The sequence below is a fragment of the Cryptomeria japonica genome, chromosome 11 (assembly GCF_030272615.1).
Source record: "Cryptomeria japonica chromosome 11, Sugi_1.0, whole genome shotgun sequence".
In the NCBI taxonomy this organism is placed as follows: domain Eukaryota; kingdom Viridiplantae; phylum Streptophyta; class Pinopsida; order Cupressales; family Cupressaceae; genus Cryptomeria; species Cryptomeria japonica.
The window spans coordinates 300,138,269-300,161,317 of record NC_081415.1 but is presented as its reverse complement, the minus strand read 5'-3'; the positions used below and the strand labels follow the sequence as shown (position 1 = coordinate 300,161,317).

General features: G+C 36.4%; 1 protein-coding gene across 4 annotated transcripts in view; it reads right to left on the bottom strand.

The window, feature by feature from the left end:
* Positions 1-21,949, bottom strand: part of LOC131072141 (uncharacterized) — a 32,466-nt gene extending 10,517 nt beyond the window's left edge. The window contains exons 1-3 of one of the 4 annotated variants that reach the window (XM_059213820.1): positions 21,737-21,918; positions 20,850-21,606; positions 20,495-20,804 (exon numbers count right to left, since the gene is read on the bottom strand). In XM_059213820.1, coding sequence (XP_059069803.1) covers positions 20,495-20,804; positions 20,850-21,030 — 491 coding nt within the window. In that variant the 5' untranslated portion in view covers positions 21,031-21,606; positions 21,737-21,918. Of the gene's footprint in view, positions 1-20,494; positions 21,607-21,736 lie in introns of all 4 variants that reach the window. The other 3 variants (XM_058008215.2, XM_058008223.2, XM_058008230.2) reach the window with 3 other exon arrangements.
* Positions 21,950-23,049: the final 1,100 nt, after the last annotated feature.

Here is a 23,049-nt window from a genome sequence, read left to right as displayed (position 1 = left end):
TAACAAAATACTAAGACCTAGATCCCGTGCAGTACAGATTAGCTAATATAATTCAAAACACCAAAATCCAACCTAGGCACTGAGTGGTGCTGTTGTGACGTTTTCACACATCACCCCATTGCAAATGGGGACCCCCTCTTTTTGTTGAATAAACCAAGTCTTTTGAAGTCTGTGTCGTCTCCCGACCCTAAGGAATGAGTTATAAGGTCTTGATGGTCTGAATTTTGATCTTTGAAGGTGATGAAATGTCTAAGCAGGGAATGGATTCTTAAGGAATATACGGCCTAGACAGGATACAATCTTAATATTGTCATCAAGTCGAGAATTAGGATTTTGTATTGAGTAATGCATTGTGCTTATTGCTTTATTCTTTGAACTTCGCATTTTGCTAACAATGAACTTGATTGATACTTGTACTTCACAACATTTCCTTATCTTTTTCAGGTACATTGCAAGGAGCAGGACTTCAAATGCTGAGAAGAGGACATCATTGAGCGGATGATATCATCATCCAAGGAATAGATTGCAGTGATAGAACAAAGAATGCACGTGCAAAGGAATGGAATGATGGATATTTGGCTAAGTGTCACGATAACCCTGAAAATTTATATGAAGAAATGAAAGAGAAAGAGCCAAATTTTAGTCAAGTCTGCAAGTGTTTTGAGTAAATGTGGCCAAGTCCAGAGCGTATTTTGTCTATTTTAGGGTTTTTACTCTTCAGACTTAGATTTGAGGTCAGTAGCTTAGGGTTTTGGGAAATCCGAACATAGCAATGAAATCAAAACCCTTCAAGAAAGCTACAAGTGAAATTTGAGCAAATTCTGAGCACTTCCTATTTTTAGTAAGTTTCACTACATCCCAGATTGGCCTAATTTTGCGTTTAAACAAACTTACTATTTTTAGCAGTGTCTATTTTTAGTGTCACCCTATCTCGGTTTGCCCTAATTTGATGTTTGGAAGAACTTACTATTTTTTGTAGGTCTATTTTTGGCAAGTCTATCTCAAGCAATTCGCAGGACACTGATGGCAAAGCATTCCTGAAAATCCAAAGTCCAAATCTAGAAAGTTGAAAAAGCAGGCAATTAATCACAAATTTGGCTAAGTCTGGAATTCTTTTCTCAAGTGGCAACGGCATGAAAATCTATTCTAAGGCATGGAAGAATTCCTCCTCTACCCAAAAATGGCATTCAAGACAAGAAGGTGGGCGCATTTCACCTAGCATGGAGGATTTTCCAAAATCTTCAAAATTCCTCCACCTCCTCAAATTGGTGCTCGTGGAAGGTTGATGGGTGCTAAAATAAAGACAAGGAGGAATTTTCCTCTACAAGGAAATTCCTCCACCTCCTCCAAATTGCGCCCAAGGATAGAAGGAGAGCTCAAATATCAAGTCATGGAGGCATTTTCCTCAAGGGGGAAATTCCTCCTACACCCCAAGAATGCACTCAAGGAGGACTCCAAGGTGCCAAAACCAAGTTAGGGAGGAATTTTCCTCTCCAAGGAAATTCCTTCGCCCCCTTAGATTTGCACTCCAGGACAAGAGGATGGCACCAAAACAAGGTCAAGGAGGAATTTCTAGTTTTCACAAATTCCTCCACTATGGCAAATTTACGCCCAAGGGCAAGTTGAGAAAATGGATTCCATGCCATGGAGGATTTTTTCCTCAACAAAATTCCTTCCTCAAGGCCAAAATGCACCCAAGTATGCAAAATTCCAAGAAAGTGAAAAATTGACTATGTTGGAAATTCCTTCCTTCAGGACAAAAATCTTGGAAATCATGAAAAATTGGCTAACTATTGGAAATTCCTTCCTTCGAGATAGAATTCTTGGAAATCATGAAAAATTTGGCTGTGTTGAAAATTCCTTCCTTCAGGACAGAATTCTTGGAAATCGTGTAAAATTGGCTAAGGCATGGAGAATCCTTCCACCTATCCAAATGCACTGGAGACATAAAATTGAAGTTCCTAACGAGATATTTTGACAAAACATGGCATTCTTGACAAGTAAGAAAATGATAAATATAAAGAATTCATTTATCCAATCCAAAGACAACATCAGGACATCAAGAGTCACGGAGGTCCAAGATAAGCAAATCCAGTTTATAACATCCAAGTTTAAGAAGAAATCCAATCTCAGGAAGTTAATGGAGGAGGAATTTCAGTTCCAGAGAATGCCAATTGAAAGACCTAAAGATTCAAACAAGTACAGATGAGAAGAATTTACAACTATCTTGAATTTCGTCTAGAAGTCCAAGATCCCAATTAGGAAAGAACAAGGAGGAAGAATTCCAATTCCAGACGTTCAAGAAAAGCATTCAAAGTTCCTGAGATCCAATTCAAGTATGAAAGACTTCAAGAATGACAGAATCGTCGACAAGGAAAGATATTCCAAGAAGGTGAATTCCCAAGCAAGTACATGGAAGGAAGAAAATGATCAAGGAAAGATTATTTCAGAAAAGTTAATCAAAGTTAGAACCTTGATCACAAAATGATGCAAAATGGAATATTCCTCATGATGAGTCACCGAGTCCACATGGCGTCGAACATGTTGAGGTGGTGCCCCATCATCTTCTCCGACCAATCATGTGTTTCCAAATTGTTGTGACCAAATTCAATGCATTTACCGCCAAGGAGAGGGGTAGAGAGCATGCCATCTTGGGCGAGAATCCATTAAAAGCTTGATGGAATGGCAGTTCATTTAATGCATAGTGGCTGCCTTACTTGGAATGATGGGTCATATAATGCAAAGTGGGTGTGATGCTTTATTTATTACCAGACCCACTACTTGGCACCACAAAGGGTTCATTTTTGGTCAAACCCTAATTAGGGTTTTGCATCTTATAATCTCGGCCCTTGATTTTAAATCAATCTTGGTCATTCATTTGTGGGAGGATCTCTATAAAAGGCCTTGCCTTCTCATTTGCAATTCATTAGATAGATAGCTCATTAGAAGCAAAGAGCTCTTGCTCCTTAGAGTAGAAGTAGCGTAGGAGAAGGAGAAGATATTGTTGTAAGATATTTATAATCTTGGCCCTTGATTTTAAATCAATCTTGGTCGTTCATTTGTGGGAGGATCTCTATAAAAGGCCTTGCCTTCTCATTTGTAATTCATTAGATAGATAGCTCATTAGAAGCAAAGAGCTCTTGCTCCTTAGAGTAGAAGTAGCGTAGGAGAAGGAGAAGATATTGTTGTAAGATATGGTGGATTCATGTTTATTTCAACTTGTTGCATGGTGCTCTTCCAATTTCTCAATTGTTAGATAAAGTGCTTTGATTTCAACGGAGAATGTAATGGTGTTTGATGAATTTCCATGGCTCATACTATTTGCATCTTATTGATTATAAGTTGCAATGTAAAGTTAGCATGAGCCTTTTATATGGATGCTTAACTTCAATCATTGGATGTGCATTGTTTGTTATGATGGTGTTCATTGTGATATAAAAATTCTTTGCATAACCCTTGGAAGATTGCACCAATTCTTGTGGAGTTGTAGTTGATCTTGGCAAAACAGAACTTGGTTTATTTGGAATTCGTCCATTGGAACACTATTCATTGATATCATTGTCCTTAGGAGTAGATTTAGATCCTTCTAACCCTTTCCCCTTTTAATTTCAGTTTGTTTCAATTGTGTTCGTTTGAAGAAGAAGCATCACGAGATTGCTATATCCGATGAAGAAGTTCCAGCCAGCCATAGCATTGAGAAGTGAAAGAACGATTCAAAAGTAAGTACCTTTGTGTTACCAGCATATCACATCAAGCCAAACGAGCTCATATCCAGCAAAAATTTGCATGTTCGCAATAGGAACCTTGGAGTCGCCTCTATGATCTTTGCAATCTTAGCATACAAGGGAACTTTGCTCAAGAGAGGATAGAGTGTCCTTTGGAAACTTTATTCTGTATTGGTGTGGTCATAAAACACCTGTCAACAGGTACCAAGAGTAACCAGCTCTACCCAAGTGCGCTAGTAAATATTCATCAAGCATTTTCAAGGAACATGGTGTCATGCCCCGCCAAACTAGGGTCAGCAGAAATTAATCATAGCCTTTATGAGATCAGGCTGAGGTCTTTATATCAGCTAACCCTAGACAATGTAATAAAAAGGATAACAACAATTTATTTGGAGGCCGAACTAGATTAGTTTAGTTATGGAGATAAAACTTAATATTATGGAGGCTGACTATTGTGACGTTTTCGCACATCGCCCCATTGCAAATGAGGACCCCCACTTTTCACGTCTTAGGTAGTCGTTTTGTTTAGTTTGCTTTGCTTGGCAGTAGTTTCTTTAGTCATTAACCTTTACTAGTGAGGAAGAGGTGTGTAGCTTGAGGTAAAGTTGTCAAGATGCAAAGCATTATTTAAAATCAAATATTGTCATATTGCAAAGTTGTCAAGAAAGAGGTCAAGGTGATTGAAAATTGGAAGTTTCCTTATAAGGGTTGAATTTCCACCCTTTGGAGATTGAATGTTAAGTGAAAGAGACATTGGAAATTTCCTTGGGGGGGAAATTTACAATGCAAAATATGGTGCGAAATTGAGAATTTCCTTGTACCCATCGAATTTCCACTCTTGGAGGTCAAGTGTTGGATGGAGAGTGAAAAAAAGTTATCTTCCTCGTTTCCTTCTACGGGTCATTTTTCCAACCCTTGAAGTTGAGTGAATTATCAAGAAGTAAAGGAAGTGAAGGTGAAATCTTCCTTCTAAAGGTCAATTTTCCACTCTAGGTGAACAATTGTTAGTGAAATGGAAAGAAATAGGATGAAAAACAAGGAAATCAAAATCTTCCTTCTACCTTGTGTTTTTCCACTCCTTCCTTGTAGGAGTCAATTTTCCACTCTCCAAGCAAATTGATGGCAATGCAAGTGAAATGGAACGAAGAAGGATAAAAAACAAGAAATTCAAAATCTTCCTTCTAGGTAGTGATTTTCCACTCTTCCTTGTAGGGGTCAATTTTCCACCCTTGTGCATGTCAATTTTCCACCCTTGGTTTAGTTTGAATGATGAAAAAAGAAAGTGACATTCTAAAAGCAATGGAAGTGGAAAAACTTCCTTGTCTTGTGCAAATTTCCACTCTTCCTTCTAGAGGTTGATTTTCCACCCTTCCTTGTCAAGTGCAAATTTCCACCCCTTCTTTCTGATGTGCGAATTTCCACTCTTCCTTGTGAGGTGCGAATTTCCAATCCAAATAGTGATGAATTTTCAAGAGCTAAAACGAAATCTTCCTTGTCATGTGCATTTTTCCACTCCAAATCTTGGAAAGGATGATTAAAAGGTTAAATTTGAAAGAGGAAATCTTCCTTCTACCTAGCAATTTTCCGCTCCTTCCTTGTCCTAGTCGAATTTCCACTCTTAAATGGCAAATAAAACATGGATTACTTATTGAGCGCTTCACCTTGATTAATGATTATTTAAATGCAAAATCACAAGAGGAAGAAAGAAGTCGACTTAACAAGTGTAGCAAATACGAATTTTAAATAAACATATACAAAATGTTTTATGTGCAAAGTCGGTTGGTTAGGAAGACAAAAGGGTGCGACTTTTTGTTACTATGCCTATAAAGAAAAAGGAAAGGTGCGCTATTTAATTACAAATCAAATTCAAATTTAACAAATAAATTTGCACCAAGGAAACATTCAGACTTGAGCAATGAAATTGATTTTCATTAATTGTGACACATTATTTGTTTTGCATTCCATTCAAAATGTGTTTTTTTCTTTCGATAAGGCTATGAGGACTTCATTGCTAACAACGAACACCTCAACCCAATGAGTTGAGTGCGTCAACATCAAGTTTTTATGCAAGGAGGAAGATTTCATCAGCGGGTACAAGGATACAAGGAAGCGACTCAAAGAAGAAGATTTCACAAGATTACAAAAGGAGATGTGCTTTATTACATCACAACCTCAGGGATTCAAGACATTCGTGATGAAGGATTCAACTGCGTGCAAAATAAACATCAAGATATCAAGACAAGGAATCAAACACTACAACTTCAAGGATGCAGCTACTACCTAAGGGTTTCTCTACAAGTTCAAGGTCTTTAGCGCAAGGAGCTTATAATATCAAAATATTCAAATAAAGATCAAGGGAAATTTTGCAATCACCTTAAATTTCCTTTGGAAATACAAGGATATTATTAGCATAAGAGGTAGATTCCCAAATGAGGATTGTTTCACAAGAAGAGACTACACATAAAAATACACCACATATACATGAGATACTTCCCCAAATCAAGGGCGTGTTTCACATTTTCAAACCAAGGGTTGTTTGGATAAAGTCAAAGTGTTCAAGAACACCATAAGCATCACTAGGATGGAATGCATCAAAAGGATAATATTTCCAAACATGAAGAAGGAAAGGTAAAACGTGATCAAGGAAGCAAATAGTTTCAAAAGAGTTAATCAAAGTTAGAGGACTTGATCACAAAGATGATACAATTTGGGAATATGTCCTACCACCTTAATCATGTTGAGCAAATTGGAAATGTTGAGCATCAAGAGATGTGTCCCAATCTCAAACACTTTGTGATGATGAAATAGAGGTGGCATCATAGTCATCATCAACCCACTCAAGTTGTGCCAAATCAGGATGTCCAGATGCATTGAACTTGATTCATCTCAAGGTGGAGCAAGTGACACATGGGGCTTCATCAAATATTGTTTCAAATACCTAACCTCGAATATCATTGGTCTATACTCAATAAAGGACGTGTCCAATTCAGTGTAATTATCTCATTGGCAAAAGCAGAGTTTGTTGTAACAAACCCTAATTAGGGTTTCATTGTATAAATCTTGGTCATTGATTTGAGAATCAATCTAAGCCATTCATTGTAAAGGGGCCTCTATATAAGGCTAAATGTTCTCATTTGTAAAGGTTAATAGCAGTAAAATAGCAAGTAGAATAGAGCAGGAGGAGAAAAGAAGGAATTGTTGCCAAGACTTGTTGAATTTAATACAAGATTTTCACTGAAGTTATGGTGGATCTTTGTGTTGTTTCTACATTTTGCATGGTTTCTTGCTACTTTGCAAGTTTAGATAAGTTCATTGATTATGATGGAAAAGTGTGATGATATTAGATGAATCCTTCGGTTCATACCATTTACACCTTGTTGATTGCAAGTTGTTTTGCATGGTTAGCTTGAACCTAATTATTATTGTGGCTAAGTTTGATTGTGAATACTTCATTTGGATTGCAATAGTATTGAGTATTCGAATGGATTGTTTACAATATGAAGATCTTTCACTACCTTAGGGGATCGCACTCTTTCTATGGCATTGTGAGCTATCTCTAGCGAAGTAGAAAGTAGTTTCATGAAGGATTTGTCTATCAAAGCATCATTCATTATTGTCATTGTCCTTAGAAATTAGGGGTTAGCATATATTCTCTAGACACTTTCCCCTTTTGTCTTTTTTCCATTTGAGTTTGAATTGGTTTAGGAGAAGAAGCATCACATGATTGATACATCCGATGTTCATGTTCCAGTTGTAGTTCATAAACGTAAGTGCACATGGATTACCATCAATCACATCTATACATTGAGTCTATCCACGTACAAAGTCAAGAACTGACTATAGGAAACTTGGAGTCACCTTGTTTGATCAAGAAATTTAGCATTTGAGGAGATTATGTTTGAGAGAGGATAGAGTGCTTGGTAGTTTATTCTGTGTTGCAAGGTGTCACAAAACACACATCAACACTGACCTACATTAAGTTTAATATAAATTCATTATGGGGGCCAATCTAGGTCAGAATTAATATAAATATATGATAATCACCCGAAAACGGGGGGGCAGCGATCAAATACATGAAAAAACAGTGATTACTATGTGACGAGGTGCGATTTGGAAATAGGAAGAGATGCGATCTGCAAGTATGTAGCAGTTAATTCTGAAAGGTTATGCAACAGTTAATTCTGAAAAGTTATATCATTTGCAAGGGCAATGAACGAAAGGATGTGTCTGTCCCATCATGAAGATACAAATAGGAGGGAGAGCCATTTGTTTAAGGCATTGAACCAAGAAGCACAAGCACTCATCCAAAAAATCAAAGCAGATCAGTCATAATATATCAAGGGATAAAGCAATATCAGAATCCTACTCATAAAAAGAGATCAGTTTGCAAATCAGAATCAAGGAAAGTGATCTAATAAGCACTGGTGCTCATAAGAGCAGATCGACACGTTATATCAGCAATCAGGATCAGATCAGAAATTGCCATTGATTGCAGGCAGCAGCATTCTTGTTCATTGTGGTATGCATGAATATGTGTTTAATATGTACGCTTGATATATCAAGCAAGATAATGTTCAAATGCACAATTCCTTACATATTAACATAGGCAATAATTCAGATAATATATTTGATACCTAACACCTTATATATTAGACATAAGCAATAATGTGTATTTCCAGTCTATTCATCAAATGGCAGCAATCAATCATGCCGAGGTTGAGGACAGCATACAAGGAGGGCGAACTGATACAGGCTTCCTCACTAGCTACACCACCTCATGAAGGATGGATGGTGGATGGCCACATGAGGCCAAGAGAGATGGTATATCCGCTCTTGGGCCTAGGGTAGAGGATTACTTTGGGCACCCTAGCGTAGTTTCCCCTCCAGCCTCTACATGGGTTGATTGTTCGGATGGGTTCAAGGAATCTCAATCATAAGGGTGGATAAAGCAGCATGGATAGGGAGAGCAGGTACAAGTTTACCCACTACGCACACCACCCCATATGGAGGGTGGATTGCCACATGGGGCCAAGAGGGACAGTATATCTGCTCTTGGGCTTAGCATGGGGACAGCTTCAAGTGCCCTATCATGTTACTCATCCAGCCCCTATTATGGTTGAACTCCAATTACGCATTATAGATATTATGTAGTTTACCTATATTTGGAATAGTTATGAATATATACTATCTAATCCTAGTTGAAACGATTGCTTTATGAATTATGCTTTCAATACTTGTCTAACATTACACATGGATTGTGAACTACTGGCTTTGGAGAGATCCAGTCTCTTTCCCATACATCACCAAACACCAGATAGATAACTGCAAACATTTGAGGGTTAGGTGTCATTTCTAAAAGTTGCAGCAAACCAGCATTGTAGCGCTACCAGCCTAGTCCCCTCATTTTCTAATAGCAGCTGGGCAGTTTATTAGCAGAACTTCACATCAAATACAAAATGCTGACCAGAAATACTATGTACAAGTTTTGTTGGGCCAGATCATACCCTAGGGTGTCACCCAGATGCACCAGAAATTCGCCATAATTTTGGATCTGAAGATCCCATCTGCTCCTATGCAGGATAGGCCACCATTTTCAAGCATTGTAACCACTACCAGTAGGACTGTATTGCAGCATAAACTAATCAGTAAGAGGGCCAGCGCCCAGTTTATTGTTTGCTGATAATTCTTCATGAAATTAAATTGTTTTTCTGGGTGTATTTGATGAGTGATATTGCCATAGTTCTTTCCAGATTCACAATTTCTGTCATTATGTGTTAGGGTTTGAACAGTGATATATAGAAAAGTAACAGTTCGGGTTTGATTTGATTTAATCGAAATTCCTAAGAGCAAATCCTAGGGACACTACATGTTGGCATCACTAGAATGAGGGAGGTTGGTTGTAGCACATGCATACCAATTAGTTCTCTATATGATGGTTTACAACTATTTTGGATGTTTGATTGGGTTTGCATGGTTCCTTCATGATTTTGCAGGAGTAGACAGTACGGTTTTATGGTTATATAAAGGATGGTGAAAAAAAAGTTTTGTGACTTTGTTTATCGGTTCATAGTCTCAAGGTTAGGATCCTCGTTTGAAATAGAGAACGAACCAACGGTGCATCATGAAGGGGTTCAATTGTCACATGGCTGCATTAAAGATTTCTATTTGCAATTCATATTTGCCTGTTGCAATCCAATTTCACTAGGGTTTGTTAAAATTGCATTGGGAGAATAGGCTCTAATGGATGGTCATCACAGAGATGCAGCCATTCATGAGGATTTAAACTCCAATCTTGTTCACCATATCCTAAACGTAGAGATTTATCTACGAAATCTTCTAGTCTTCCTTCCTTAGCAGTTCTCAAGAATGATGGTTCAGCGTATTAGTGTGGAAGCAGGTTAGGATGCACAAGTCATAGCAGTTGAAGGAGTTGGTTCAGCTTCATCTTTTTCTCAGCGATCGGATTCAAAAAGAACCCTTGAAAAAGATAGGTCATATTTCAGAAACAACAATCTGAGACTTAACTGGTTAGCTATTGTCCAACAGAGTTCTGGTTGTTATAAAACAATACCATTGATAATGATGCCAACAACTATGCTTACTAGCCAAAGCTATAAACTGTTCTCTATATAAGTTCCCAAAATAGCTTCATAAACTGTTCTCTATAAGTTCCCAAAAAAGCTTCATAAACTGTTCTCTATAACTTCATAAACGATGCAGACCATAACTTGTAGAGAACTAGACCAGCACAAAATAGCAGGATTCTTGAGTAAATGGCTTTCTGATAACAAAAGCTCTGTTTTTGTTAAAATAAGTTGATAAAAAACTGTAGAACATGTGGTGCTTCCACAACATCATATTCTCCAGCATTTAGGATAGCAGTTCCTATTTTGGTAATAGTTAGTTATAAATAGCATTCCTGGAGTAGACTAGCAGAGTAGATTGGGGTAAACAATAAAAGGAAAAGAAAAAAATAGTTCCTTCAAGAAGAAAGAAAGAATTTATATTATCCACAGATGACAAAAACTAGGTCAATAGGACTAGAGGTTGCAGCAGTTAACAGCAGAAACTTTTAGGAAGAGAAAACCCTAGAATCACAAAACTAAAAGTACACAAGACAAAATTAAAAACTATGCCACTAACAAATAGCAATGAAGGGAAAACAAGAGCCCCAAATAACATATTCCTATAAAGACTAGAAGGAAATCTAATCTACTATCTTTCTTTGTGTTTTAAACTGAGTTGTCTACGCTGTCATTAATCACTATGAGAGATGATGCTCACTGTGGAGTATGCAAGGCTGGTGTAGATCCCGTAGTAGAAAAGAAACTCATAATACGAGTCTGCCCTTTTGGGATTTGGAGTGACCAATAAAAAGTGGATCCATGTTACCAAAAAGGATTCGACTTATGCAAATGAGAAGAAGCAAAGCCATGATAATAGGGAGAGTAAGTTGCAGAAACTAAGTAATCTGAGTAGAAATGGTGTGATGAGAGAAGCAACACCTAATTGATCTATCAGATTTGATATGTGAAGCACTAGCATCCAAAGGCTATTTTATGTTACCTATCACCTAGGTGGGCTAGGAAAAGATGGTACTATCAAAAACAAACTGATGCCACAGAAATGTGGATAAGGGCCAAAAACAAAGTTCAATGTTAGTATGTTAGTTTCAACCATAAAAACAAAAACAAAGAACTAAAAATCATTCCAAAAACATATCAAAGGAGATTCAAAAAAAACATGAAAAAAGCTTAAACAAAATAAAAGAAAGGAGAAGAGTCTCCCTAAGATGCTTCCATGATGCCTTTGATCTCTCCCTTGTTTCCCTCCTCTCCAAGTTCCAAATGAATAGAGCTCTCAGCTTTTAGCAAATGCAAAGAGTGGTGCTATGAGAAATCTCTAAGCATCTATGCAATATTTCAGTATAATAACAATGCTCTAATGCTTCCTCCTTTGCTTGAGGAGAAGGGTTCTATTTATAGACAAAATAGTAGATTGAATGGTCAAGATTGATCTGGTTTGTGGAGGGCCAAGATTTGCATGATTCATGATCCATGTGATGATTTTCAACCCAATCCCATGATGACAAGTGTCAGCATGAGATGGCTTGAGAAGAGAAGGAAGGAGCATTTAATGTCTGAGAAGACATGACGGTAACCTCATGTGGGTTGGGTTATTTGATAAAGCTATTATCCAAGTGTAAGGTTATTATCCAATGGGTAAACTCTTGTGCAAAGTTTACCCATGGTTAAGCCTTGACTAAAGGGTCAAGACCCATGTGGGGTTAGTGTGTTGAAGAAAGGAAGCATTTATGACTTTGTAAGAGTCTTAAATGGTTGAGATGATGGGTTGAGGGTTAATTTTGGTTTAGGATCGTGCAAATGATTAGAAGAGGGATTAGACTAATTTATAAGGGGTTAGAAGAATCTGGGAGGTTAGAAGAATCTAGAAGCAAGTGGGTGAGGATAAAGTGGAATTTTAATTAAAATAAAATCATTTATTTCAACTAAAATATGCAACTTGCATTTGTAGGAAAATGCAAGTGGATGAGACATTTTTTAATAAATATTGATTTATTTAAAAGGGGATTTGATTTGGGGATTTTAAATAAATGTTTAATTTATTTTAATAAGAAGAAAGGGGAATTAAATAAATTTATTAATTTATTTAATAGATGAGACTATAGTTAGTAATTAAATAAATTTATTAGGATAGAAGAAGAGGCTAATGGTGAATTAATTAAAAATAAATTTAATTAATAGAGGAATATTAATGTATTAAATATTCATTTAACTCGTGGACAGATTTATGTGTCTACACAAACATTTCAAATTTTGTGGTCTACAGGGCTCTCAAAATCAACCTAGCTATTAGAACATATGAAGTAAAAATGGAAATTGGAGGATACGCTAGAAGCTAGAGGACAACTACCTTCTCCAATTAGCTATTTGCTTGGAGTTTGAGTAAATGCTTAGATAGAATTTTCAGTTCCAGTTTAGTGTTCAATATGTTATTACAATTTGTATAATTTTGGTTTTCTTTGGTCGAACATTGATAAGGAGCCGACCAAGTCAATTGAATTTGTTTTCCGCTCCATGAACTTCTCACCTCTCACCTAATAAGGAGGAAGAGACTGTATTGGCCTTTAATCCAGTTGTCAATAATTGTAAAAATTGACAGGGGGTTGCTAGCACCAGTAATCTTGAACAAAGTGAGGTCCACATTATTGGGAATCAACATAGATATGCCATACACAATACAGAATAGTCACTAGTAAGTTTATGTGTGGAGATTAATGGATTGATGTAGTTGAGCATGTTAGGAATATTGCAGCATCGGGTTCATTAGATATGTTATAGTTTTCTAAATATCATGTGTAGCATAATATATAAAGGTTGTATTGTTAGTATTGAGTTGTTTTAACTTTTAACAACTCACAAATATAGAGGGTTAATTAGAGGAGATAGAACAACCCTCCTATAAAATAGGATATGCAAATCCTACATATGCAAATGTATTGAGCAAAATATAAATTAGAAGCATTATTATTTCATGCATAAAATTATTGGCTTCTTTGACTCTGCCATGTTTCTTATAGAGCAAACTATGATTGTACTTATATTGCAGTGTGGATACAGAATGGTCAGAGAGGATGAGGATGCCAGTAGGATATTCATCATTCATGTCACACCTCATCAAGTTGCAGGCCTCTATGTGAAGCAGCATTGGTTGATCAGTGCCATGATGTACGATGTGCCAATCTGCAGGTGCATCAAAGGCTATTGGAGGACTTGACAATCCTAGACCCCCTTAGGATCCAAAGGGGGTCCAAGCGGAGTTTGTTGGGTCATGTGATCCAAGGTTTAGTTTTTCTAGAAGTTTTAAGTACTACTTAGTATGAGACATGCATGTCCTTGTGAGAAAACCCCTTTAGAATTAGACTTTAGTACATGCTATTTGTTAGTATTTTATTAACATGTTGCATAGTCAGTGTTGATTTTATGATCAGACTGATAACAAAGAACATAAAACAATTAACGCAATACACATAACACAGTACTACCTTGGGAAAACCTCCCTCTTGGAGGTGGAAAAAACCCAGCAACAATTATCTCAGTTTATATTAGATCAAACACAGTAGCACAATTACAACATTCCCATGCTAGGGCAGACTTATCTGAAATGCTATGACCTTGACAATCCTTCAAATGCAGATCGCTGTCACTGTAACTTCATTCGGCAGCACTGAAGGATGTTCGCTCAGCTTGGAATACAAGTTCGCCAGCCTTTAGACAGATTCAGGAACCCTCGGTGATTTCCTGATTGCAAAGATAGGAAATTCGCTAATTGTATTGATATTAGAATGATCACAAATCATCTTGTATATATATGAATTAATGCCTCCAATAGATCATAGTCGGCCTTGTAGTTTTGGTGCCAAGAATAGGATCAGACCTTTAATTACAAGTTACATATAGGTCGGCCCTAATTACAAGTTACACATAGGTCGGCCCTAATTACAAGTTACATAATTGCACAAGGGGTTCGCCCATTTAGGGTCAGACCTAAATGCTTTACTAGTTACACAAATTACATGCTGCTGACCATGATTACATAAATAACTTAAACGAGAATCCGATTCTAGCTACATATTTCAACAGTCAGGAGATAGTTACATCTCATAAGGTAGTTGGGTAGTTTAATAAGTTAAAAGAGGTCCCTTTATAAAGACCTTTGGAATCAATGTAATATTAATCCTGACATAATATAATTTTTTGTGACATTGTTTCCATCAAATATCATGGAAATTTTGTACCACAACAGAGGCAGAGTTCATACTTAAGGATATACCAAAGAATTGGATCCCCAAGTATGTGTAAGTTGATGCGATGGCTATAAGTTACCCTTTGTAAAAAAACTACAGTCCAGAGAGAGAGTGTTTGGACATATTGAAAGTCATGACCTCAATTTTACTAAGGTTGACAATAGGCTGTCAAGGTTCACATAAATGAGCAAGAGCATCTAGTTGTCACTATAAGGCAATAAGCACACAACAAAGAGTGATAGGAGAATAACATCATATGCAAAAAGAAGAATGGGTATAAACACTTCATGTAAAATGCTACTGTCATCTAAATGGATATAGATGCCAAAGAAATTCCTCTTACTCGTCAATGTAAATGTTGAATAGGGTTGACGAGAAGACACCCTTGCTTGACCACAATGGTACTTTTCACTAAGTCAAAGAGACACTGAGAAGTATAGAATTACCCCATATCTATATCATAAGCCTCCTAACGGTTTGGGATGCCAAAATCTCACAAATTCTGGAAAAGCAGTTGTCTCAAAACAAAGTCAAAAACCTTTCAAGTCAGCAAAATAGCAAAATAGCAAAATACTTCAGAAGACTTGTGACAATCTCCTCAATAATAGCTCAGAGAGTAAAGATATGGTAAACAGTCTACTAGTCCTTCCTAAAGCCCGCCCACTTGCTAGCTCTGATATTATTCCTTTCCAAATACCATAAGTTGGCAGACCCAGCCAGGGCCTTCTGATATAATTCCTTTACAAGTACCCTAACTTGTTAACTCTGATATTATTCCTTTCCAAGTACTCCTGGTAAACCCAGCCACACCTCAGGAAATGTGCAGACACTAGATTTGTCACTGTCTACCACCTCACAACAGTTACTTATCACTTCACAAGTGAGGATTCCCAATACGATTGAATTCTTTTCCCACAACTCTTTAGATTCTACACGCTAACCACTAAATCCTCTTCAAGTCCTCCCATCATACAACAATTTCTCTTCAGTTCTTATTAAGCATAGCAGTATAAAGTTGTTTTGTAAGGGAAAAAAGGTAAAACATGTTGATTATCTTTCCAATTAGGGTGACTATTCAAAGTCCTGAAGAAAAATATTATAAAGATCCATCTTATACAGCAATAACTAGTGTAAATTGATATGCATTACAAACTACAATTTTATTTTATTTTATTTTTTTTTGGGTAAGTGCTATCAATTGTGGGGATAGCGCCCTATATTAGATAAAATCATATATTACAAACTACAATTGTTAGAACACATTAGCAGTATAATAAACAAGTACTGAAACACTAGGATGTCTCCAAAAGCTTTGTTATTGCACCGTATTTCAATATTATAGCTGCATTTAACAAAGGACAGCAGGCCATGAGGCATACAAATTGATAAATAATTTACCTTTTCATTAAGCACCTGATTAAAACAAGTTCAACATTGAAGCATTTGCCACATGCATATTTCCCAGCTAACAAACCTCCTATGCTTGCTATAGGTACAGTGGGGCAAGGGGCTAGAGCCATCATGTGGTGTGTGGCAGCATCCCACTGACAGTAGACTCTACCACACAGTAACTATTGTGAGGTGGTTGTCGTTGTTTGCCACCTCACAACAGTTACTTACTACCACCTCAGAAATAAGATCCTTCTTTAAGGGCTTTCTATTCTCAATGTGATTCAGTTCTACAACAACTCTCTAGATTCTACACATGGACCACTTCATCCTCTTCAAGTCCTCCCATCTTTTACATCGATTTTATTTCAGGTTTTTTAGGAAAAAGGTCCAGAGCACCTGTACTATTAATATATAAAAAGTTTGAATTGCATATCGTACAAATTGTCAAAGCCAACCGAGGAAAAACGGAGAACAGAACTAATATCCGACTATCCAAAAACTATGGGACAATCAAGAAACTAGTAGCCACCCCAAGATAAACGGGTACTATCAGAAACTGCCTACAAGTTGAACAAAAAACAAGAAACTTTCCCAAGGTATACAAAAGCTATCAGTTGCTGCCATGGCAACTGTCTTCAGAGGAGGCTGATTGGCAGGTTAAGCAGCGACACCAGCATCTGCATTGTCATTTGCATCAACCCCGACATCTTCAATCTGTGCATTAACTCCATTTCCCAATTAATGAGAAGCAATTTGCCATTGCAGGCCAAGGCAAAGAACTACTCTTGGAAGTCTGACTGGAACAGGAGCAGAGTGAACAATGAGGCACCGAAGAGCAGAGAACATTGATTTGATTTATGCCATCTTATCAGAATCTAATAGCAAATAACAGGAGCCCAAGGCAGAATTAAGAACAAGTTTGCAATTGTTGATAATTCCTCTAGAAATAGCCATTCTGACACAATCCACACCCAGTGAATAAACAAACCCCCCAGGGTCATAGAAGTCAAGCGATTGAATGACTTGATCATCACTGTATATGTCTCCCCATATGTATTTTGTGCAGAGATATCTCACAATTGTTTTGCAGTCTAACATATCCATTGGATTCGAAAGGAAAGCAACCACAATGTCCAGACCACAGAATGGACAAGCAGGGTCTAAGAGAAGATCAGAATTTACCACTCGGCAGATGGCTGACTCCACATGATGACAGTCAAACTTGAAGATTTGATGCAATTTATTTGTCATGAAGGGACCAGCAACATACATCACCCTGTCACCATTGTTGTCTCACAGACGAAGCCTACTGTTCAACATGATTACATCAAGATCATCGGGCTGGAATCGCAACAAGACGGAAGGGGGAGAGAGGAAGGCAGAGACAGAGCATAAAGAAATCCGAAAGGAGTGCATTTGAAAAATTGATGGCCGGCACACAATCAATTAGACTTCATAATTATTAGTGCTTTGTAATAACTTCTTATAATTAATGAGGGGATTTGCCTCCGATTTGCGTATTTTATTTCAGTTCTAATTGAGCAGAGATACACAAATGTGTTTCCCATTAAGAAAAATGACAATCATCATAAAATGCATTTAACCATCAGGAAACATGACAATCAATCATTCATCTCCTTCGGGATAATGTCATGTGATAAGAATTGGTTTAAGAATAGTTTGTTGTGCATAAACATTGGTTAGGAGTAAAAATGGTATTAAAGCAACCTTTTTTATAAAAGAATTGATATATTCATGTTGTACGTAAGCTTTAGTTAGGTAATACAGTAATTTATAGCGATACTAAAAAATTTAAGACTAATGAGACTGCAGAAATATGTAAAAAAATTCAGTTATTGAAACGGGATGAGCAATAACAGTTTTAACTCATTGATTTTAGCCTTCGGTTCTAGCTTTAAACAATTTTTCTCTTTTAACAAAGACTGTTGGAATTGATTTTCCTGATTCAAATGTTCACAGAATTTACAGGCTGTGGAGTCCCAGACGATAGAGGAAAATCATTTGGCTTCTTCAGAATTTTTTGTCATTTCTCAATGACAGGATATTAAAACAACACTTTTTCAGATTTTCTAAAAGAATTGATATATTCATGTTGTACAAAACCTTTAGTTAGGAAATACGGTAATTGATAGTGATACTAAAAAAGGTAAGACTAACGCAACTACAGGATATGTAAAAAAATTCAGTCATTGAAACAGGATGAGCAATAACAGTTTTAACTCATACATTTGAGTCTTCACTTCTAGAATTAAACAATTTTGCTCTTTTCACAAAAGCTGTTGGAATTGATTTTCCTGATTCAGATATTCACAGGAATTACAGGCTGTGGAATCCCAGAAGGCAGAGGAAATTCATTTGGCTTCTTCAGAAATTCTTGTCATTTCTCAAACGGAATCTAATAAGTCCAAAGTAAATTGTGAACCCTCAGTTAAACACCATGGAAGTAGGTCAGAAGCTCGTAGATTTGCATTTGGAAGCCATGACTACTGTTGGGGACAGTTTGTAGTGGACAATGGAGGGCCTTCTTTCCCAAATGGTTAGAAAGGCTTTCCTGGAAAAACAGTGATTGTACGTGGGATTCATTATAGTTTTTGTTTGGTGTTGGGTCTGATTGTCTTCTCGGGCATGTGGATTTGTCTTAATGGGTGGAATTTTCTTTTAGTTTTCTGGGCTTTGCAGGTAAGGCTGAATCCCTCTCACTATTATATGTTTGCATGTGATACAATTCTTTTGTTTTTAGAGAGAGAGTCCCAAAAGATTCCCTCACTTATCATTCCAAAAAAAAAGGCTTGACAATACACCTTGAAATTCATTTCATTCATCAAAAAACCTATTTTTCCTCCATCCAAAATTTATCATCAGGAGGTCTAGAAATAAAATGAACCAAGATGTGGAGCTTTGCTCCAAGATTGAGCAGGTCTGATGTTAAAACAGCTCAATGCCCCAATCCTATTTACTAGTCTCGAAAAGAGAGAGGTAAGGATACACTTATGACAAAAGGTACATAAACATTGAACGAGCTCAAAATTTCAGAATATATATGTATATATAAAGAACAACGCTAATGTTATGTTCCAAAACCTGCACACAAAATTTGCAGTAAAACTTTCTAAGATATATGATAGAAACTTATTTATAAACTCTACGTGAACTGATATGCTTCAAAGAGTTTGCAATTATTGCACATATGTGAACCATACATTTACTCATTTCATGTTTAATGGATGCATGGAACACATCAACACAAGATCTAATGCCGAACATCAAGTAGCACAGATCTGATGACACTAAAAATAACTGAGAGCGAATGTTAAATTTTCTCAATTGATATGGAGTTGGTTTCCAACCACAGAGAATATATGGCATTTTGAATAATCTAGTTTTCTAAAAAGTGATTTCTGAGATTCAGATCTTGCAAAAGACTATTGCTCCTATCAACGAATATGGTCTCAAAGTTTTCAAGTTTTACATATACAATATGAATATGTAATGGATAGCATTGGGGATGGTACTTAGCTAAAATATCTATCTAATCAGCTTCAACAAATATAATTTTCCTTCAATATGATGGCACTCTATATAATGTGTGTGCAAACATGATAATTCAAAATTTCTGGCACAGGGCAATGTCATCAATGAACTCATTCACTCGATGTGTAAAGAAATCTCATATGACCCACTATGGCTTAATTGAACTCTGAACCACCCATATCACAAGTCAATCAATGCAACCCAATGCAAGTCAAAAGTGATTTAAGGTGAAGATACCTCTAAGAACCTAGAATCTAAGTGAAGAACATGTCTCACAACCCCTTGGGATCGTGTTACGAGCACCCAAGCCAATTATTAGCATAGAAGCTTGCGATCTAGAAAGGTAACCACTGAAAAAAATTGCTATCTCAAATGACTGAAAATGAAAGAGGGCATCACTCTGGCTGTAGTTTGCTGGTGAAATTGACTTGGTAGCCGAACAACCCAACAAGGTTTCATTCCAGCTGATAATAGACCCTAATATATATAAAACGGATGAAAATCAAATGTAAGTCCAGGGTAGAATTTCACAGGATAGTTTCCCTTCAGACAAGGAATGAAAGCGGAAAGAACGAAGGAATTATATTAAACATCCACTAGTGACAGAAACAGACCACTTCAACTCATAAGAATATCAAAACATTAAAGACTAGTTCTTGGATTAAAGATAACGCCAGCACTAGAAAAGCAACTAAGATCTTAAACACAGACAATAAAAGCATGATCAAATAAGGCAAACTCGAACTATAATATACGAATATGAATATAAGTAGTTATGATTACAAATTTACAAATGTAAGCATGATTAAGGTGCAGATAAAGAATAAATCTGGAAACCCATACATCGGTATCAACACTCGGTTCAGAAGGAGTGGAACTACCATAAAGAGTACAGTTAACTTTGAAACCCCTACAAAACTTGTTTTACAACATCATTCTCAAAACAAATGACCCAAGAGCCTATAAAAAGCTGCAATAAGGATTTCAAGAAAAGTACCTGGGCTGAAATTCCCAAACTTGAACCAGGTTGTTGCCACGGGTGTCACTCCAGCTTACTTTCCGTCTCACATTCAGTTCATGATTCGCAATTGTAATGTCCAAAGAAGCCCTGGTTCTTGGTCTTACTGAAATCGGGTTACTATTCAAGTCCTCATTATCTCTCTCATCCAGCACAGTTTGTTCCGGTGCCACTGCTGCTGTCCTGCTCAAACCCTCCTGCTCGCTGTGCGGCTGCTGCTGCTTTATTTCACCATTTTGACAAGGCAGCTCCTTCTGCTGCTGCTGCTTTATTTCACCATTTTGACAAGGCAGCTCCTTCTGCTGCTGCTGCTTTATTTCACCATTTTGACAAGGCAGCTCCTTCTGCTGCTGCTGCCTAGTACTGTTATTGTTGTCGTTCTCAGTGTTGTTGTCGTTGTATTTGTTGTTGTTGTTGTTGTGGGCACAATTATTAGGATCGAGAGCCTGCTCTCTCAATAATGTGTTATGTACATCGAAGGTGGGAGGAGCCGTCAACGGCATAACAGGCGCCATGAATTCATTCCCGTTCTCGAACTCCACCCCTATACCCTCCACTTCTTTTTTCTTTCGGAAATTGCTGCTTACAGCTCTACTTGGGTTAAAGAGCCAAAGTAATTATGTGTGTATTTATACCATAAAATTCATCCACACACACTGGAGGGATTCTGATCCCGGGTCGGATCTCAATGCTGATTGAAATTCGTCACCAACATCTTGCCAACAGACCACACTTCTTCCACTCAATTTTCCCCCACTTCTCAACACCTAAGTTCAAAAAATTCTTTTCCCAAACTTTCCGCCAGCACTAGTCCCTTTCCACAGCCCAACTTCATTCATAAATTAATCAAACTGCCAATCCCTTCGAGACCTGCAATCAGTAGTTTGGTCTGAGAATAGCTAAACATATGGTGCAAACTTTCACCCTTCCAAAATTTCAAGGTTCTTCCATGCCTCTGTGAATGCAAATCCTTCTTCAGATTACTTCAAAAACTACGAACTCCGAGAATGGAGCTTTGACAAGGTCAATTCCAGTTATAGCCACCCAACAACAAAAAATTACAGGAAAACCGTGGATTGGGATCTGCTTAACTGAAATTAGAACAAATTTAACAGTTGGAGGCCCATTAACTACAGAATTCTCCACAAACATATAATGCATCCAATAATTTTCTAGTATTTTAAATGCAGAAATGAAAATACAGATTTAATTGGTACTTACACGAGATGTTTGGAACCTGGGCCGACCCTAATACAGAGGAACTGAAGCTCCAAAACTGAACAACCACAGCACGCTGGCCGCACAAAATTTGTAGAAAAAATCTTTTTATCAAAATGCCTCAAAATTTAGCCAAAAATGTCTGGCTGTAAAGTTCCCATCTTTTAACGAAGTAAGGCATAAATATCTTAGGGTGAATAAGCACTAACAATTGCAATAACATAATACTTCCTCATTGATTTGAAATAGGAATAAAAAATTATTATTATTATCTTAGAAAGGCATCTATTCAGCATTTGTCTTTTTAGTATTGTCAGAATACAATTGAATTAAAAATTATTTTTTGTAATTATGATTAATAGTATTATGAATAAATTAAATAGAGAGATAATTTATTTTGAAAAATTATGTGTATGTTAAAATAATTATATTTTTAAAGGTAGGTAGATACTTTATTTTATATATTCAAATATTTGTGGATGACAAGATCTTTAATTAATAAAAGATATATTCTTCAAGTTTCTATCAATAGTGTGATTGTTTGTGTTGTGTGAAGATATAATTAGTGCTACTAAAGAATTGGGTTAAGACCACAAAGAAGGATTTGCTTACTAATTTGTACGAATTAGTGCAAACAAATTTCCACAATCTATGTAACTTTCTATTTAGTGCTTCTGGATTTGATTGTGTGTAAATTTTTTTATAATCAACATTTTGGATCACGCTAAGTGAACCATCACGAGGATGAGAGAGTGCTGGTGAGACCCCAAACATTGATGATCAAAAAATTTACACACAATTAAATCCACAAATAGAAAATTGTAAGAAATCTTTACTTTTTTCAAATAGTTTAAAGATTTAAAAATATATTTTTTCAAAAGATCAAAATCCCAAAAGATGATACCAACACAAGCATACAAATATGAAAAAAAACTTAAGAGTACAAATATAACCAAAACAATGTAATATATTAAAAAATATAATAAAAAAAATCGTATATAGATGATCGATGAATTGAAATCAACAAAGTAATTGCAAATTGTTAAATTGTAGGTAGAAATAACTTTAAATTGAATTATTTTACCACATGTCATATCTATAACACTATCCACTATCATTCAAAAAAATTATAAGGTTAACAAGCACAAAATTTAAAGCATTGTAACATTTTTTTATAAAAATTTAATGACAAATTAGTTTTGCAATGACCATTTCTAAAATCAATCAATAAAAAATATACAATAAAATTAAGATATGACATATACAACAGTGATATGCAATTCAAGTCATTAATACAATAGACATTTGAGTGATGA